This window comes from Pygoscelis adeliae, unplaced genomic scaffold (assembly GCF_000699105.1).
Source record: "Pygoscelis adeliae isolate BGI_AS28 unplaced genomic scaffold, ASM69910v1 Scaffold398, whole genome shotgun sequence".
NCBI lineage: Eukaryota > Metazoa > Chordata > Aves > Sphenisciformes > Spheniscidae > Pygoscelis > Pygoscelis adeliae.
In genome coordinates, this window is record NW_008825319.1 from 127,100 (window position 1) to 146,437 (window position 19,338).

At 36.4% G+C, this 19,338-nt stretch overlaps 1 protein-coding gene across 1 annotated transcript in view; it reads left to right on the forward strand.

The window, feature by feature from the left end:
• Positions 1 to 14,801, forward strand: part of AUH (AU RNA binding protein/enoyl-CoA hydratase) — a 114,514-nt gene extending 99,713 nt beyond the window's left edge. Inside the window, exons 7-10 of the mRNA XM_009330282.1 lie at positions 8,160 to 8,347; positions 10,323 to 10,373; positions 12,183 to 12,230; positions 13,065 to 14,801. Coding sequence (XP_009328557.1) covers positions 8,160 to 8,347; positions 10,323 to 10,373; positions 12,183 to 12,230; positions 13,065 to 13,142 — 365 coding nt within the window. The 3' untranslated portion in view covers positions 13,143 to 14,801. The remainder of the gene's footprint in view (positions 1 to 8,159; positions 8,348 to 10,322; positions 10,374 to 12,182; positions 12,231 to 13,064) is intronic.
• The last annotated feature ends 4,537 nt before the right edge of the window (positions 14,802 to 19,338 follow it).

A 19,338-nucleotide genomic window follows, 5' to 3' on the forward strand; every position in this document is an offset into this window, starting at 1 on the left:
TGCATACAGCCGTTTTCCATTGCATGCTATAAACAGTGACTTCTCTTCTGTATTGCTATGTCACAGCAGCAGGTGAGAGGAATGTAAAAGGTGTTTTCATAATGTAATTCCCTTCCTTAGTGTTGTAACAGTCTGACAGCTACAGCCTGGGAATAATCACTTATTTAATCTCTTTTTTTGTTGATTTCCTGTCAGTTACTGGCTTTTGGGGTTTTTTGAGGAATTAAAAATTGACCAGAAGGTGATGGAAGAGCTATAGCATCTGAGTACTCCCAAACAATAAAATGTTAAAATACCAGTTTGCACTTACTGAGGTAGGTCCACTGTTGCACAGGAACTGCCCTAGTAGAAAATCTATCCCATTTGCATTTAAAGTTGTTCTATATCTTTACACAAAATTATATGCATATTAAAGTGAAAATTTTTAATTAATTCGGACTGTAATGTCTTTAAAAATTCTGATTCTTAAAATGTTAACAATGTGAATTAAATGAAATAGTATTTATCAGCAAGGGAAGAAGAGTAATTTTAAACGTACCATTGATTGTCTGGCCTTTTAATAATAGTGCAACTCAAAACAGTGTGCTAGTCCTACCTACCCTCTCTCAGTTGATCCTGAACAGCAATATATGGAACCAAGGGTCAGTGGAAAGTGGTAAAGAGTTGTTATTTCCTGATAAGGACATCAACAAATAAGCAATTTGGGTCTTCTTCCAATTGCTTTGGTTTATGTTGAATTTGTAACCTTTCAGTCTTTGAATATCTCGTCTTTTGTATAGTCTGCTATACAGCTAGAAGCTTTGTATCTGCTGCTCTCAGTATAGCTGAGTAGTGACTGAATCATATTTGTACAGTGAATAAAGAAGTTTTCTGTAGAGCCTGTAAAGGTTGATCCTGGCTTTGGAAAAGTAGCTTCTCTCTCAGCCTGTGTCATACGGCTTCTAACCTGGTATGTTCAGATCACTTAAACTGCAGTTTCTTAGGTGTCAGTTCACTGATTTTAGTATTTTGATAGCCAGTCCAGAGGTATTGAGCATGAAAACCTGAAGCTGAAGTCACTAAGGCTGCTTGTGTCTCTGAAAAAAATGAGTCTTTTCATTGTTTCAAGCTAGGCATGCAAATATTCAGGTGATCAAAATTAGCACATGGAGAATATCCTATAACATAGACTGAATGCATGTTTATATTTACACTTGTGATGAATTTATTTTAATTGTTAATTTCTAATATATTATTCTTGCAGATAGGTGATATACTTACAACGAATAGCAAATAATGTAATATTCAGAATACAAATTAACATGCACAAATAAAAATAACATTTCAATTATTCATGTGACTTACAGAATTTTTAATAACAGCAGGGATTATTTCTTCACGTATCAACTGTTACTGTAAAATAACAAACAGAAGGATCAGTCTGGGAAGTAAAAAGAACAGAATGCCATTCTGGTGCTCCTAGATAGTGCTACAAAATCTTAACAGATCAAGCTGAAAAAGTTAGGAGTATTTCTGAGTATCAGACTTGGTCTCTCAAAATTAAGTTCCGATTTACTGAAGAGTTTGCTTTTTTTATTGCATGTTGTTAGATTAGTGCATGCCAGCTTTGAATGATTGGGCCAGTTCTTTGGTAGAGTCTGTGTTTTCAAAGCACTTTAAAATGTTATAGACATTATATTATAGCCTAGGTACTAGGCTAGGTGCAGTGTAGCTGCCTCATCTGGGACGACGTCCTACTCAAGATGAAAAATATGCTTCATATGTACGAGTCCATTTTAGATATATTTATTAGCAGAGGAAGCGCTCTGCCTTCTTGGGATTTGACAGCTGAACCGGGCGGGGTTGTGTACTCCTACAATCTTGTTGGCTTTGCTGTTTTCCCTGGGCTCCCATTCTGTTAGCCACCGATTCTCCTTTCTTTAGTGCTGCTCAAGTCAGAGAATTTCAGGGATGAATAATTTCAGAGGTAAATTCTTAAAACCCCATTACTTTGGCACAGTTGAAAGCAGATTAATTTGGTAGTAGTCAGGATGGGAGAAAGAATAGGGTTAGGAATAGGAATTGGTTTGGGAGGGTTAGCAGAGTGATGGATTTCTTTGCTGTGTGGAAGAATAAAATGGTAGATTTCCATAAGCAGAGCAATGAAATGAGGAAAACAGTCAAGTCACTTGCTCATAAGCAGTGAAGACTTCAGATTTAATAATCTGGTTTTTGCTTTGCTTGTTGTTTCTTTATTTCAATTCTGTCCATTAAAAACTAAGGTAATTGTCCCAATTGGGACTATGATTGCATTCAAAATGTAAGTAAAAATAGGATACTACTGTGGTAATTAATTTTTCTGTATTTCATTTGTCATAAGTAATGATAGTTTTTCTTATGTCTGTTTTTTTTTTGTCCTGATTTTCACTTGAATCGAATTTTAGCTGTCATAGTCAATCCAAAACTGTAAGAACATGGACTATAAAATTATTTATTTAAAATACAAGTTAAATAAAAGTTTTTACCTAATATTACTCAAAGCTCACATGATTTGTAAAGTATGATCATAACAGAGCAGCACTGGTCTAAACCTCCTACCTGTTGTTACAGCTGAGTAATGACTTCATAAATGTGTGGGTGTAATTTTGAAACTGGAAAATGCCTTCTCTTGGGCCATTAATTTCTATCTGCAGCAAGATGAGTTATGTTTTAATGTGTATGTACTTTTGAATTTCTTTTAAGTTCACTTTCCGTCATTGCATTCCCAAACAACAATAAGACCAAGTTCCTGTCTGGAGTAATAGGAAGGCACGTGGCCTTACCAAATATCTGTGTGTGTTCATGCTTGTTGCATTTGTTTACATTTAAGTAAAAGTTATTAAGTAGATTAATGGCCTTAGGCATTTCTCTTTTCTTCCTCAAATAATTTCAGTTTAAAAAAAATAAGGCAGACTGTCAGTGTGCACATTGCTAATAGCATGAGCCCTGGAAGTCCATGGGCAGTAGTGCAGATCTGTGCTTGTCAAGCGGTGTTTAGTCTGACAGTGGAGTCCGTGCAGTCAGTTGTACCACGCTTGTGAGGGAAATGTGGAGTAAGCTCCTTACACGAGATGCAGAATCCCTTTTGAAGTGGAGTCCATTTTATAAAAATCAGGTTCCAGATGCATTTTTTGGTTCCATTCATTTCATGTATGCAGCTGTCTGCTGGGAAACTGTCTTCTATCTTTCTCAATCTACAAGAGGATTACTTATTTTGAAAATAAATTAGTTTTTCTAAATTACTTGATGATTTCATCTTTCTGTACAAAAGCTGTGATTATTTAACTGCTAGTGAATTCTGAAAGTGTGTTTACACTTTCTGTCATGCATCGTAAGCGTTCGTACATCTTCAAGCCGAGTACTACATTCTTCTGATTCAAGCTGCCATCTTCAAGCCACCCACGCATGGTGGTTTGGTATATTCTAGGCGTTTTTCAGATAGGTTTTTAAAGAAACCAATCCATAGCCGCAGATGAATAAAACGGATTGTGAAAATTAAGGACTGATTTGCAAATTAAGTTGGCAGTTTTGGAGCTGGGGTTTGCCACTGCCAGGCTGGCGTACGTAGCAGGTCATCCTACCTCTTCAACCTCGGGTAGGGTTGTGTCTGGCGTTCCTACAGGGCTTTCTTCGGCTTGACTGGCAAGCCAGACTTCCACGATCCCTTTTGGCAGCCTACTGTGAAGTTGCGCTCAAACAGCTTCTCTTCAGAGTCATCACAGACCCTGGGGCAACCTCTGAGTCAGCCTCAGGCCACTGTCTCAGGCTTTGCTCTCCACTCTTCTTCTAAACAATGACTTACATGGCCAGACGTGAGAGCAGCCTCACCTACCGCCTACTCTTCGCCAGCTCAGTGCTTTTTTCTCCTTACAGAGGCAATGTTTTGTTTCTTTTCCTCTCCATCCCATTTTCAGCCTGTCACTTGCACCTTCGTTGGTGTCTTTCCCTGTCTAAGCTGTTTTAGGTTGTTAGTCAGTTATCCAGTTTGTGCCGGTGAAGGGCTCTTCATGTTTTCTTCTGTGAAAGGGTCTGGGATATCTGAGTCCATAAAGGTTTATACCTGGATTTAAGTTAGCTAAAACATGTACAACTTTGCAGGATCAAGGCCTAATCTGGGAAATAATCTGTTGGAAACTTGGTGTTAAATATTGTCCTGGTAGAGTGTTTAGGCTTTTAGAGTGTTTAATATTTGGAAAATTGCTTAACTTACCAATGGATGGCAGGTACCTTAAAAGAGGAAAATATGTTTGTTACACAGACTTTTAAAATATGACTTACACGACTGAAAAGTATTACATTAAAATAATAATTTTATCTATGTTAGTTTATTTATGGGCTCATATTGTTAAGGATTTGCTATTATGAACAGCAGGTTTCTGCGCTCCATGTTTCTATGAGTTTCAATGGAAAGGGGAAAAATCTACTCCTTACAGCTTTCTGCAAAAGAATTGCAAGGATACATTTGAGCCGTTTCTTGACTGACTTGAATAATTAGAAAGTTTGTGGCTGACAGACTTTGCTTTCACCATTGACTATTAATAAAACATTAGAAATGCACAGTAGTCTTTGAAAAAAGAAATCTAGAAACCTGTCAGTTAAATCAATCTAATGCGAATTGAACAAAGCTCGTGGTAGGAAGGTTAGAATAGGATAGGATAGAAAGACTCATTTTTACTTGATTTAATAAACAGGATTATTACTGAATTAAAGTTTGGATTTTTTGTCAGAACATGATTTTTTCCAATATGTTTTGACAGAGCCTTGAGCTATGAGAAACTACTGACTGTAGATATTCTCTGCCAGAATGATGAATCTATTTCCAGTAAGCTAGTTGCTTCATCTTGTTGGATATTCTCTTGGGAATTTATCACGTAATTCCCTTAATCCAAACCAGTTGTGTACATATTTTGTAATTGATGAATTACTGACAGTAAATAAATATTCATACACAATCCACTATTTTTTAAAGAAAAAAAATACTGTTTAAAAATTTTCATAGCAGAACTTAGCAGTCTTGTATTTACTGTGTCTTTTCACATGAACTAGAGTGTCATCTAAAACTGCTGTTTACAATTATTACAACATCGAATATATACCGTCTCAGATAAGAACGCATTTACATTGCAACTATATGTCAAATACTTTTACCAACACAGTGAGTAATACCAGATCACTAGTCCTTGAAATAACATGTCATTAAATTTGTGAAGATGCAACAACTATTCTTCCATCAAATTCTGCTCTACATTTAGATGAAATGCCTTGGTTAAGTAATGTCTTTGAAGACTGGGTGTTACTTCCTTTAGCTCTGATTGTAGTTGGCAGGCATTATATGTTCTTTGTGTATTACCAAAACAGAACATCTATCTGCAGCGTACTCTCTGTCTTTTCTTCATAAATGGATGTAACTTTGGTGTGTTGGACGTATTTTGGTGTGTTGTTTGCATTTGATTAATTGGGTCTTACTGCTTTTGTGTGTGCATATATCTTATTCCTACTACTGAATATATATGATTGATGCACTGAACTGTTGGCTTCTGTTCTGTGAATATTAATCAAAGAATATGCTCCTCTGCTTAATGGCTTTGCAGTGTAGGAGGCAGCCAAACAACATAGACTATAGTCTGCTTTTTTTGCTCTTTAATCATTATTGTGTAAGACACTGGCAAGAACACTTTTTTTCATCTATAAACACTATTTCATGCTTAAACATATCCATTGTTCGGTCAAAGTTATGAAATATTGTTGCTCAATTAAATTTTGTTTTCAACATTTCCTGGTAAAAGCAGTAATAGAAGAGATAAAACAGTAAAGGAAAGGGAGATAATTAAGTAGAAAAAAGTACTAGCCATAGCAAGCAAGGAAGAAGGAGAAGATGTGGAGTCAGTAAGTTCAGCCTCATATGGTTTCAGGTCTTATGATTTGGACAAATAGTTTTCTTTAACCAAAAGCCAAACCTGATGCTTTTCTAGATTCCATTACTTTGGTGAAAGAAATAACTTATGACTAAACTATTCTTAAAGAGAATCAGGGTAGACATTTGCTATGTTCTGATGTACACTTAAAATGTGTATAAGGCTAGACATTGATTAGGGTGTGACAGCTTCTTTGGGTGAGAAATTAAAAGACATGTTCGGTATTTAAAACAAAAAAAGCCAGTAAATGTTTGTTTGTGGTGATGGTGGTACAGCGCAGTATCAGAAGCAGCAAGCTTCTTGAAAACACAGCTCACATTTTTATGGCATGTAGTTTGATATAAAGGTTGATAGCTACAGCTTTAGTCATTCTCTGTGAACCTCACCAGTGAGGCAGCCAAGGCTAATAGGAAGGCTTAGTTTGTAGTATTTCACAAGGGGTTTGGTTTTAGTCTCCCCTGCGCCCTCCCCCCCTTCATCAAAATGCCCTAGAGTAGGGGCTTTCTCTAAATTATGCGGTCAGCAAAATTTTCCCCCTAGCACTATTGCTGGCTTAGCTGTACAAATAGCAGAATTAGCAGAATTTATTGAACAGGAGTTCCTCTTGCTGTTGCCTGTTGCCCTTGACCATTAGGACAGTCTTGCTAAAATCCTTTCAGAATGGTAGGACCATAGAGAATATGACATTGTATTTACTAATGTTGTTGTTCTACAAATTTTATTTTAACTGTTATGAGTGTAAGCATTTTTTTAACTCCTCCAGTTTCAGCCCAAAAAATATATCTCAGTTTTTGTTATAGATCATGATTTTGTAATAATCTAGAAAGGCATAAGGCAGAAATGCCCCAAACCTTCTGCATTTTTGTGTGATGTAATGTGTTCAAAGACAGGTCTGTTTTTATAGAAAGCAATACAGTAGTACTGAAGCTTGTGATTCATAAAAAACAATAGTTGAAAGCTGAATCATTGAATCACAAAAACTTTTTGTTTGTTTCCAGTCAGTTTATTTGTCTCAGAGATGTATTTAAAGTATTTTCAGGAAACATCAGTAAGAGAAGTGAATGGCTTCAATAAAATGCTGGCTTAGTCCACCATTATCTAGTGGAAATTGATCTATTTTATGTTAGTTGAACACCTTTATCCATTATTGTACCACCTCCCTTTGAACACCTCCTATAAATATTCCTCTTGCATATATACATATATTGATATTTGAATATATTAGCGTGGTCTTGCAGAAATAGCTGTTTGGAAAGATATTTTTCCTTACAGACTGTCTATATAAATTGAATATTTGTCTCAAATCCATGTCAAAATGGTAGAGCTTGTATATTTTCAAAGTCTTTTCTTCTGGATAAAGGCCATTTCCACTGTTTTAATTCATACAAACATCCGCTTTTGTGATTGAATCTACTTCTTCTGTTTTGATAATGATTATTCCCACATTTCTTGTTGTTTGTCAGTTCTGGAAAGCTAATTGTTAGTCCAGCTAAGCAATCTTCACATGTCTGGTTAATGTAGTTACTGCTTATTGACCTTCTGCAAACGCTGATCTGCCAAAGATCGTAGTAAGAAAAGCTAACTAAAGTTAGGTGCCTTTCTCTGCTGATCCACACCTGCCGTTGTCCTTCCCTAGTTTTTTGTAATCAGGCTTTAACAATAATATGGAAGTAAAAAGAGGCAAAACCATGGCTTTTTAAAGACCTTGCCTAGTGGTTTTAGTTTAGTTTACGTATAAATTTTTATTGTCCCTAAAATATGCAAATTTTAGCATGAACTACAGTCTTGTTATATATTCTTTTTAAGTATAGTTCTTCAAAAAGTGTTCATAGTGTGGTGATTAATAGCATAAAAATACACAGATTGTTAAAAAGAAGCAGAGTTTTTGGATATGATAATTACTGGTAAGTAGTTTTCCTTCAGCTTTTGGCTGATGTGAATAAGGTAACTTGTCTGTAATCGAACAGAATCTTTATTAATATTACCTCTTTTCAGTTATTTACATGTCTTTCTAAGAAACAGAGCACTTGTTTTCATTTTAGATGTAGTTTCAAAACTGAAGAAGGCATTTAGGAATGCCTTTGTATGATAGTTTAATTTCTGTGTGTTCATATAATTGTTTATGGAATTAAAAATGAAAATATTTGAACTGAACAAGGCATCTACATTTGTGGTATAAATGGATGGGAAACTAATACTTCCATTTTCTCTTTTTCCAAACCTTAGGGGGGACACAGAGATTACCTCGCACAATTGGAGTGTCTTTGGCAAAAGAACTAATCTTCTCTGCACGTATTGTAGATGGTGAAGAAGCAAAATCAATAGGATTGATTAGCCATGTGGTAGAACAGAATGAAGCAGGGGATGCTGCATACAGAAGAGCATTAGCTCTGGCAAGAGAATTTTTACCTCAGGTAAAACAAATTATTTTGATTTTAGTTTTTAGTTTGCACCAAACATTAAGACTGAAAAAGAACCAGCTGTATTAAGAAAAACTGTCATGAAGTTATGTATTAAAAAGCCATTCTAGTTATGTGGAAAGCAGTCAGAAGTTTTCTCTCTCGTGTATTGAGTGGTGTTATTTGGTAGTTATTTCATAGTGATGCAAAAAAACTCTGTCAATCTTTATATTGTCATGATATGGTCTGTGTAAGTATTGTGTATTTTGGCTTTCAAGTTTTAAACAAAAAAATAGTGTAAGGGTTTTCTTTTAATAAGGCAATTATCTCAATAGCTTATTCTGTTGCTGTTGTACACTTCAGAAGAGAGACGAAAAGGTCCATATGAAAGTGGACGTATCTCAGTGTAACTCTCATTTTGAAAACATAAAGCTAAAAGTAATTTCAGTATTAAAGCCAGACCCATTTACTAGTGGAACGTTTGCTTTCTGTCTTTTGTGTATAGGCTTGATGAAAGAATCATGGTCTTATTATCATTCATTCTAAGTGACTTCCTATCTCTGTCTTTTGTAAAAGAATTGAAATGGGATTTGCTGAATTCCTGTGCTTTAGAACTTGAAAATTTTAGTAAGAAGTTTAAGTATAGGTCTGTCTTGGTTTAACCTCAGTCGGCAACTGAGCACCACACAGCTGCTTGCTCACACACGCCCCCTCCCCGGTGGGATGGGGGAGAGAGTTGGAAGAGCTCAGTCGGTAGAGCACGGGAAGCTGAAGAGTCCTTGACTGGTGTAAGCGCTACCTAGCAACAACTAAAACATGGGTGTGTTATCAACTTTGTTCTCATCCTAAGTCCAAAACCCAGCACTGTACCAGCTACCAGGAAGGAAATTAACTCCATCCCTGCCGAAAAAAGGACAGACCCTTACAGGAGTCTTTTTGTGTTAGCTGATTGCTACCTGTTCCCCTGCTGCCATAGACTGCAAGCTGTTTATTCAGAGTAGGAATGTGAGTTTGGAGCTTTTGATGAATCTGCTTGTCAAGTGAAGGGTCCCAGGTAGCAAATTCATAGGAGGCAGAAGAAGAAAATAATTGGTAAACCACTTTATTCGATCACAAGTGTAACAGCCAAAATTTTTCATTGACAATGGAAAATGTTACAGATTAAATATGGTATTTAACGTTGGTTATTTGTGTCTTGAACACCCTCGTAGAAAGACAAATATGAAAAATACAGTAAAAATTTTAACATACAGTGATTCTGGAAGGTTGATTTATAGTTACAACTTCGCATTGGAACCAGCTCAAGAGCATTGGTTTTTCCAAAAGCAGCAGGCCACTTCTCTAAAGCAATGTCTGAACATTCAGAAGCTGATGCTGATGGCTAGGCACAGGACTGAGGCGATGCCCAAAGATGTCTTGCTGTTCTGCAGCACATTGGAGGAGGAGGGTGGAAACCCCTCTGCTCGCAGGGGACCTCAGTCATTCATGGAAAAGTGTCATCACTTGAGCAGTGGCAGGCTTTGTGGTAGCATACTTTAGGTTTGAAGCTGCATCAATTCATTTTGTTTCATTATCTCATAATTTCATGTGTCTCCATTGTGTGATAACAGGGACGTAAGATTGACCTTGTGAAGGCCTATAATGATGTCTCTTAGGGTGGCCATTCTGAGCTGTGTTTTGAAAGGAATTGAGCAAGCTTGACAAAAGTGGACATGCTCAGCACCTTTGAAACATAAACCAAACACACTGCTTTAATTAATTCTTTTGAAAATAGTATAATTTCACTTTTCCTCAATATTGAAACTTATCAGTTTGGAAGCAAATGTCTGCTATAGTGATGTAATTTAGGATATTTGAACTATTTACTATAAATTTAATAAAAGTCCAAAGTCTAGAAAGTCCCAATATAAGAAAATTGATGTGCAGACTCGTCACTGCATAATCTGGTAGATTTTGATGATATGTAAATAAGCTTTTTCTTTCATTTTAGGGACCAGTAGCAATGAGAGTTGCAAAACTGGCCATCAATCAGGGAATGGAGGTAAGGATCTGTACTTTCCATAAGAGTAAGCAGAAGTCAGGCTGGCAACATGTCTACTGTGGTGATTTTTTTTCTAGAACTGTTTTTAGTTTCTCAGTGTATAGTCTTTCAAAATCTGTTTGGTCAAAAGTTTTTAAAAGGTGAAATGCATTTTTTTTTATGTCTCAGACTCCTGAGACTAGGCTTGATGCTGATTTCCGTAGCGAGGCTTAGTAATCTCATGTCTGTCCAGGAGTAGTGCACTCTGTTAATAATTAATACTAGAAAGTAAACATAAACTACTATGAACAAGTTGTATTTCAAATGCTGGGCAGAAAAAAACCTCAGTCATACTCTGTCAAGTCTGTCAATACTCTCAGTGTTTATTAACTAATAGAGTTAAAGGCCAAAAGGCATGTTAATTATTTTTAATAGTTTAATAGAGGTTAGTGTTAAAATTATATCTGGAGTCTGATTTCATATTTGATTCTGATTGCCACTCCATCTCGAACACTATTGACCTAGCTCTAAAGCTTGTTAAAATCCAGCCCTGAACACGTCCAGACATGCGTTTTACTTTAGGCTTGTGAATCATCTTGCTGAGCTCAGCAGGACTATTCATACTTAAAGTTAAGCACATGCATAAGTTCTGCACCAGGGCACGTTATACCTCAACCTGGGACAAGGGAAAGGGGATCGCACCGCATGCAACACCTGAATCCAAGAAGACAAATTTGAGAATGGTCCTTTTTTTCTTAAAGTCTCAAAAGCAACCAGTGATATTATTGAGTTCAGCAAAGCGTACCACCAGTAAGTTTTGGCCTCAGATGCTGTTGTGCAAAGCGTATGTTTGTTAGGTTTCCACAGCAAGTAATGACAGGATTCAAGATTTATTTCAGTGGTACCCCAAAAGTTCAAAATGCTACAAGCTAAATTATCTACCTACCAGATATAGTGGACTGAAAGGTCAAAATCACGATGTTTATAGACTTAGGGACAATAGAGTTAGAAGGACCCTGAAGGATCATCTAGTTTAATCTTGAGGCCCCAAGACAAGATCTACTGTATCAAAACCAATCAAACAAAATGTTCATTAAAGCTGCTGTTACAAACCTTCCATGGCAGTGATTTCAGGGCTTTCTTTGGTAATCTATCCTGTAGCTTATCTCCCCTTGGCAAATTGCTTGTGGCACATAGCTAAGGTCCTTTCAGTGGCCACGTGGAGAGCTGCTAAGTTCTGCAGCAGCTGATGCTTAAGACAGGCGGAGAAGTAGTTAGGGGAAAATTCAGCCTTTTAAGCTGTTCAGACCAGCTCACAAAGGAAAAAATGTTACTAAAACAAGGTGATGGATGCAGGGTGGCCATTGGCCTCTTCTTTTTATTTTAAATCCCTTTAAACTTGAATTTGTGTTTATTTTGTGGCATGGCATCATGTTCTTATGTGACATTTTGAAGATAACTTGTTTCAGAACAATTTTTGAGGAATCATGCAGTACATTAAATCTTTTCCTCCGTAGTAAATGAAGTGATTACAAATGTGGAAGTAGCTAATGGTTTTTAGTCCTGATGATTTGTAGTGAAGACCATCCATTGTTTTGACAGTGTATTACATACTAATTGTATCACAAAATAAAGAAACTGTTACAGAAATACTAACCACTCTCACCACATGGTAGTGTAGCATTTCTGTGTAAAAGTAGTGTAGAACTTTGCAGAAGTGTTTTAGTATGTTGCATATAGAAACACAGTATTTAAGTTAGCTGTCAGGAAATAATATATAATAAATATATAAAAATATGCTTTTAAAAAACATTGTATTCTTTTCCTCAGGTCGACTTAGTAACAGGTTTAGCAATTGAAGAAGCTTGTTACGCTCAGGTATGTAACTATGCTTACACGAAAAAAAACAGAAAACAGGCTTTGTCTGTTATGAAACATGCAGAAATTCAACTAGAAATTGCTCAATGATTTCTTCTAAAAATATTTTGGCGTTGTAGTTAGACCTTTCTTCTACTTACTCTGTTTTTGTCAGGAATTTAAGGAAGGAGATGTAGTTTAGGACAAAAATACGTCCCTGCCAAGACTGTTAGGGTGAAGGTAGTGAAGCACTACCAGACATATACCTAGCCAGTCATACACTGCCATGCATCTAGTCCAAGAACTGCCTTGCTTTTTCTTTGTTTTGGTTTAATATGAAATAGCATGAAGAGCATTTCATTAGCATGTGCCACTAATGGCATATGTGCCAACCAACAGAACATCGAGACAAACCTCTTCGCCAGCGAAACATGGGAATGATGTATTTGAGTTTGTATGTTCTTGGACTTTGAGACGAGTTTTTGATCATGGAAATAGAAGCATCAGCATTAGATGCTTATATAAAATATATGGTGATCTGATTAATAACCTACCCCACCACAACCCCCCAGAAAGACCCCACCAAAAACTCAAAAATAAACCCTAAAGAGTTTCTCACAGTTATCTGTTTGGAGAAAAGATACTCCTTCTTCTCCCAAATTGTTTCTTAGCCTTATATTGTGCCTTTGAAGTGTCTGGTACTTTCCTGTATCTGACTAGACATTTTAGTTTCCATTTTTCTGTTGTATTATATGTTGCATGTTGGATGCATTGAAGATCTAGGATTTGTATGAAAATATTTTTCTTGTCGTTGTTTTTGGTGGCAATAATGAGTTGTTACTCTGCTCATTGCAGACTATTCCAACAAAAGATAGAATTGAAGGTCTTCTTGCATTTAAGGAGAAGAGACCTCCTCGCTACAAGGGAGAATAAAAGACGCTGATGCCTTTAAAATACAGTGGGATAAAAGTACTGCTATGAGGACCATTAAGGTGCACTTTGCATCCGCACCTGGAATATCACAACCACCAAAGTAAAAGCGTATCATACTGATGTTACAACATTTTGGATGTGTCCATACTTGTACTGGGCCCAGATAGAAATGTGTGTCAACTCATGCTCATTACAGTTTCTGAAGGTTGATCTGTGTATTGGCAAGGTCACAGATTGCATGCAGCATTTTTAAAATTTCATATATATGAAATGTACTATTCCACAATTGGAAAAGCTTTGTAAATTCTTTATATAGACAAAACCTATATGTGATGTTAAGTATAAATCTGCTGTGTCATTCTATCAAAACAAAAGCAACTACAGAACACCAAAAATAAGAAATTGTAACAAATACGCACTAAAATGATTCTGTATATCAGTAAAAACTATATTTAAGTATACTACCTGAATATGTACGTTATTAATAGAGGTAAGGGAAATTAAATGGATTAGTGTTTGGAAAATGTTAAGCTTTATTTATCTGACTTTCACTATTCTAAGTAAAATGAAATTAACTTTAGCACATAATGGTGTCCTTTTGATGAAGTCATTGCCATTATATTCATTTAATTGTATTGAATGAAGACACTTTTGAGGCCAGCCTTTAATTATGCATTCTTGTATGTTAAACCTGGCTTTGTCTTGCATTCTTCCAACATATCATCTGATCAGCATGGTCTGCTGTGAAGGAACTTGATTTCACTTGCCCCAATTATTTTAAATTTCTGATGATTGTATTAAAGATTGTTGTGCAGGGATGTGACTAACGTGCCGTTAAAGAAACTAGAATTGTCTTAATCTCCAGCATAATCCTTTTGCGGGTCCTAATAATGTATGTTTATATACAACAGGGATGATATTGAAATGTTCTTTATTCTGTGGCAGCCTCAGGGTTCTTTTCATACACTGAAAGAGAAATCCAGGAGGTTACGAGGTGAGAAAACTGTTGTGATTCATACTGTATATTCACTGTGGACATGGCACATACAGCAAATGCCTGGAAATAACCTCTTAGAAAGTATTTTTGTTAACTTGACTGGAAAATAAACATGGCTTAGCAGTCAGAGGCTGTCTTTTTATATGAAAACAAATTTCTTCGTGTTTGGTTACCATTGGCTCATGGAACTTGTGCATGCTCTGCTGTTTCTACAACATTAACTATGGTCACTGTCCATATCTGTGATGATAAAGCAGCTGATCAACATGAAATGACAAGAACTCATCTAAATTCATATTTAGACATATCATTACATGTAAATTGATTATAACTGGTAGAGCACACACTTTGTTGACTGGTAAACTTGCTGAGTCGATCATTTCATGCACGATAATTTGCAAATAAAGTACTGCTGCTTGTTTTGATAGTCATATAAAGCCTAGAGGGTCATTTTCTTGTGTTTTTGAAATGCTAACATGTCATTTTCATTTTTACTGAGTAGGAAATAATTATGTTAATAGGAGAAAAAAATATTAAATCTATGCTGACGGGTTTCTGTTTCATAACTTTGGTACACAGTCTGGTTATTGAGCTGGCTCTGTTTTTCTAACAAGCACTGATTAAGTAGCTTCTGTGAATGTCTATTTAAAAAAATCTAATAACTTTGAATACTGTGGCATAAGACTGTAGGTTCGTGCCTTTAAATAGTAGTTTTCATCTCAGAAAACAGTTTTGCTGTCACAGTGGTCTTTCCATTGCTTTTCTCAGGAGAAGATACTGTTATATTGTAGCAATTTGAGTCCCTTCTTTGAAGTCAATAGTTTGAATATTATTACAAAGTGAGTACCAGTAGGACAATTTTTAAAGGTACTTTCTACTGATGTTGACATAGTTCTAAAGGAACAATATTTTAGCAAAAGATGTGTTAATCACTTACTGTCTCTGTTACTAAGTGACGTGTTATGATGGCTTCAGTGCTCGTGATTAATAGCAATATTAGAATTCAGCTTCCACAAGAGGGTGATTTGTAACAGAAATGCTCTTATAAAGGCTGACTTTTCCTTACGAAAGTTACGATCTCCTTCAAGTGCTTAGGCTCAGCTCTTTCAGTTCCTGGTAAAGCCATGCTTTTCTCCACAGTACCTCATGGGTGAGTGAGCCCTGGTCCCCACTGGTTTCCTGAAAGGTTATCTCATGGTCCCTAGGCGTAAGCAGCTTTTTCTCCTGCTCCTGCTGAGCTGAAGTGGATAGTGAGTTCTTCTGCACTTCTCCACAGAGGTGGATATTGAAAAGTTATAATACAGATAGGTCCATTACCTTCAGCTGATTACCTCTCAACGGTGTAACTGCAAGTTCAACTTACTAAATTGCCTAGAAATTCTCAGTTTTAGGCAGAAATTAATGTGTGACTTTATATAACACACATAATTTTAGCATTTAATCTGTGAAAGCATTTGTGTTTTCTCTTCAATATTATTGAAGTAACTCACATTCTTACTAGTTTTACTAGATTTCTTGATAAAGATTTCAGAATTGTCTGAATGGCTTAAGTCACTTCAGTGCTTTTGAGTATCTCACCTGCTATGAAGAAATATGGTATTTTATTTATTCTAAAGTTGTGTAATGATACAGTTAAGAGCACTTGGAGAATGTTGTTCTATGGAACATTTCTATGAGATTTGTAGAGCCATTTGTGCCAAATTGTTGTTGAAATTCTGTCAGTCTATGTGCAATTACTCATAGTCCGACACCAAGGTTCATATCAATGCTTTTCTAAAACTGCTTTTAACCAGCTGCATTCAGCATAGTAAACATCAGGATGTATCATTTGCAGCTGTTTCATATTTTCCTCAGTCATTGCTCTTTGATGCGTTTAACCATAATCAGATTTGTTGAACAGAACAAAAAATGACGTGTCTCTCCAACACAGGAGAGGGCAGAATATCATGCTACTTAGAATCTGGTTTTGGGACACTTAGGGAGTAAAGTAAGGGGTTTAGTACTAGTACCAGTCACTTCACATACCAAAACCAACTCATAGGTGCAAAGTGAAAAGAGTAATGGAAACATCTTAATTTATCACCAACTTACGTTTTTGTTTCATTGCTTTTCCATGTAAGCAAATCCCTGAAAAGGTGCCTACTGAGATTAGAGAGAGGATTTATTTACAGTTAGAAAAAATATAATTGAAAACCACTGATATTTTGTGTGGTGTACATTGAACAAGCTGTGCTTTCATGTCTCATGGGATTTTAGCCTTGTACTTGCACCTAATGACACTGCTGAAAAGCCATAGGGCTTCACTGTCTAGTGAGGCTGATACAGTCAGTGTACTCAAGGTGTGATAATGATCGTGATGATGTGGTTATTTTAAGATGTTCTTTTTCTGCACATTTTTAGAAAGACAACTATCTCCAAAAATGAGAAAAAGAAGAATAATTGCAAACAGATAAACCAAAAGGAGAGATGTGTTCAGCTAAAGGTAATGAAATTCCTCTTATGTATTTTGAGGGATTACAAAGACTAGTTTTTCTGTTTGTACCTCTTTTTTCCATTGAGTTTTGTTTTCTCTGAGTCTGGAGCTCAGACACCAGGGTGCAGGGAACACTTTTAAGAATTTGTTTGGGTTGTTTTCACTTTAAGAACATTGATATTTTATAAGCAAGGTTAGGGAAGTTTTAAAAATTTTCCTAAAAAGTTTTTGAAAGATGTAATGATCGTGTTATCACCAAAGATTAGGTAACATACCTTTTTTATTATAGATTTAAATCATGTTCAGTTTCACCCTTGGAACAGAGTTGAATAGAAGTTTCCTCAGTTATGCAGAATGTACTGTGTTTATGCAATGTACTCATTATGCATTATAACATGTATGTGTGTATACTGACATGTCATATGCATGCATATGTATGTGTATGTGCGTATGCATATGTGTGCATATAAACAAAATTCTTCAGTTGAGACCAAACCCCCTGAGGATGTGATAGTCCTATTCTACTCCAGGGAGTTTTGAATTTGTTTGTGCAAAAACACTACCAGCAAAACCTTGAACTCCACGCAGCGTGTACTGAGACTGCTACAAGTGTCGGAGTTCTGTAACAGAAATTCTGCCACAGAAGCAGCAGTCAATAAGCAAGGGCACGCACATATCTTACCGTATATCCAGTTGTGCACATCTGGTAGTACAAGGCTAGAATAAACGTAGCAGAAGTCGAAGTTAGTTTGAAGTTTCACAAAAGCATGGCATCCAGATAGCACATTCCTCCCAGTCCTATAGTATTGTTTGCTTCTGCAGTTTGGACAGGCCTACAGCAATCATGAGCAGCTCATTAATCAACAACTGTCATAGATTATAAGATCAGTCTCCACCCCCCTTAAATAAGTCTAGACTTAGATTTCATCTTCAAATTTTATCTAGTAGATAATTCTTCCAAGGACACTCATTCACATGGGAAGAAATATGAAGTACGTTAAAAGAATTTATTACAGAGGGTGTGAACATTCTGTGTCAAAGCTAAGTCCTATTGCAATACTTGAGTTCAAAATAGTACATTAACCCTCTAAGGCATAGTCTGTACATGTATGTTTATAAACTCTTCAAAGTTCTGGCTAGTGACTACTACTCTTTGATTATAATTTCTGAAGCATATGCTAATAAAGCTTTTGTAACATTAAAGAGATGAGAATATGTTGCAGTTTTCTTGTTGCATAATATAACCACTTTCAGAAGAACATGAAAAGTTTGGGGTTTTTTTAAGGAACTTATACATCAAATTGGTGCTTCTTTATTCTAGCAACTGCTAATTGATTTAACATTTTCCCTTAAGCATAAGGGACTTTGTGATATCATCTTTGGCTCAATTCTTTCTAGCATGTTAAAAAATCTGATGCCAGTTGTACAAATTCTTAAAAAAATGTGTCTCTTTCATGCAGCTTAGAAAGACAAAGTTTAAAATTTTAATTGTAAGGATAGAGTTGTGAAGGTTGTGTTTTCATTACATATAAATGTTAGTAATAGTCTCTATGCTTGTATCAAAAGAGTTTGACTGCATGGTTTGTGTAGTAAGTTGATACTGCTGGGACTGTTGTCTTCAAAGCTGGTCTGTTGCTGAACTATTTTTGTAAATATATGTAAGTATCCCCAGCTAGTGAATGCTAAGCATTCAATCTGTGGTTCATGGTGTCCTGTAGTTGTCATCTTTTGACAGCCTCCTCTTCCAAGTAGTGGTGAAAGGAGGAGAGAGCCAGGGAGCACGCTTCTAAGAAGCAGTGGGTCTAGAAGGACAGATAGGAGAGATGGTTTGTAGGGTGTGTTCAGGCTGCATGTTTAAGTCACAGTCCACTTCAGCACAGTCATTTCTAATATCTTCATGAGAAGCTCCACAAAGTGGATTTTTCTGTATTGGTTGGTTGCAGCACCTGAGTTCTATACCCTAATGACTAGTAGAGATCATAACATCCAAACATGATTCCTAGACTATCCGTATAACATACAAAAGGAGGTAGGAGCCACAAAAATGGCATAATGGGAAGGGTTCTGCCTAAGTTACCAGTTCGTAAATGAACACATGGACATGATTTTTTTCCACTTTGTGTGGAACAAAATTCCTTTCTTCATTTTGGATTCTTACCCTTTTTCCCAAATCTTAGTTGAAATCAGTCCTTTTTTGAAAAAGTGAAGAGGATATGCTGCAGCCCCTCTATCTAATTGCTCAGTAGTTGGAGGAGTCATGAAACACCAGAGCAACTCAGCTTCTGCTCTCTCCTTTCACTTAATTGACCTGAACTGAACCCTCCTACAGGAGTGACCTGGTCACTAGATGCTCTCAGTCACTCATGATGAAACTTTCTACTTTAATTACTTATTCTACAAGTTAATTTATTGAGATGTAGAGATAATGACTATTCATCTATTAGTTTAGAGAGGGAAGGCCTGTCTTGCAGTCCCTCATGCAGCAAGTATCACACTGGTTTTTTAATAGATGCTGTAGCAAGGATGAGAATCCTGCTCACTTTCCTCTCATCCCCAGCATCTCCTTTGTACTGTGTGGAGTCCTGTCTGCCAAGTGTGAAGATGCCTACTGTGTCAGACTCCTTAGGTGTGGAAGGTTTAATTCATATATCCTGAAAGGCCTTAGATACAGCACTGTCTAATTGCCATTGCCTAATATCATCAGGACTGTGACTTCCAGAAGGAAA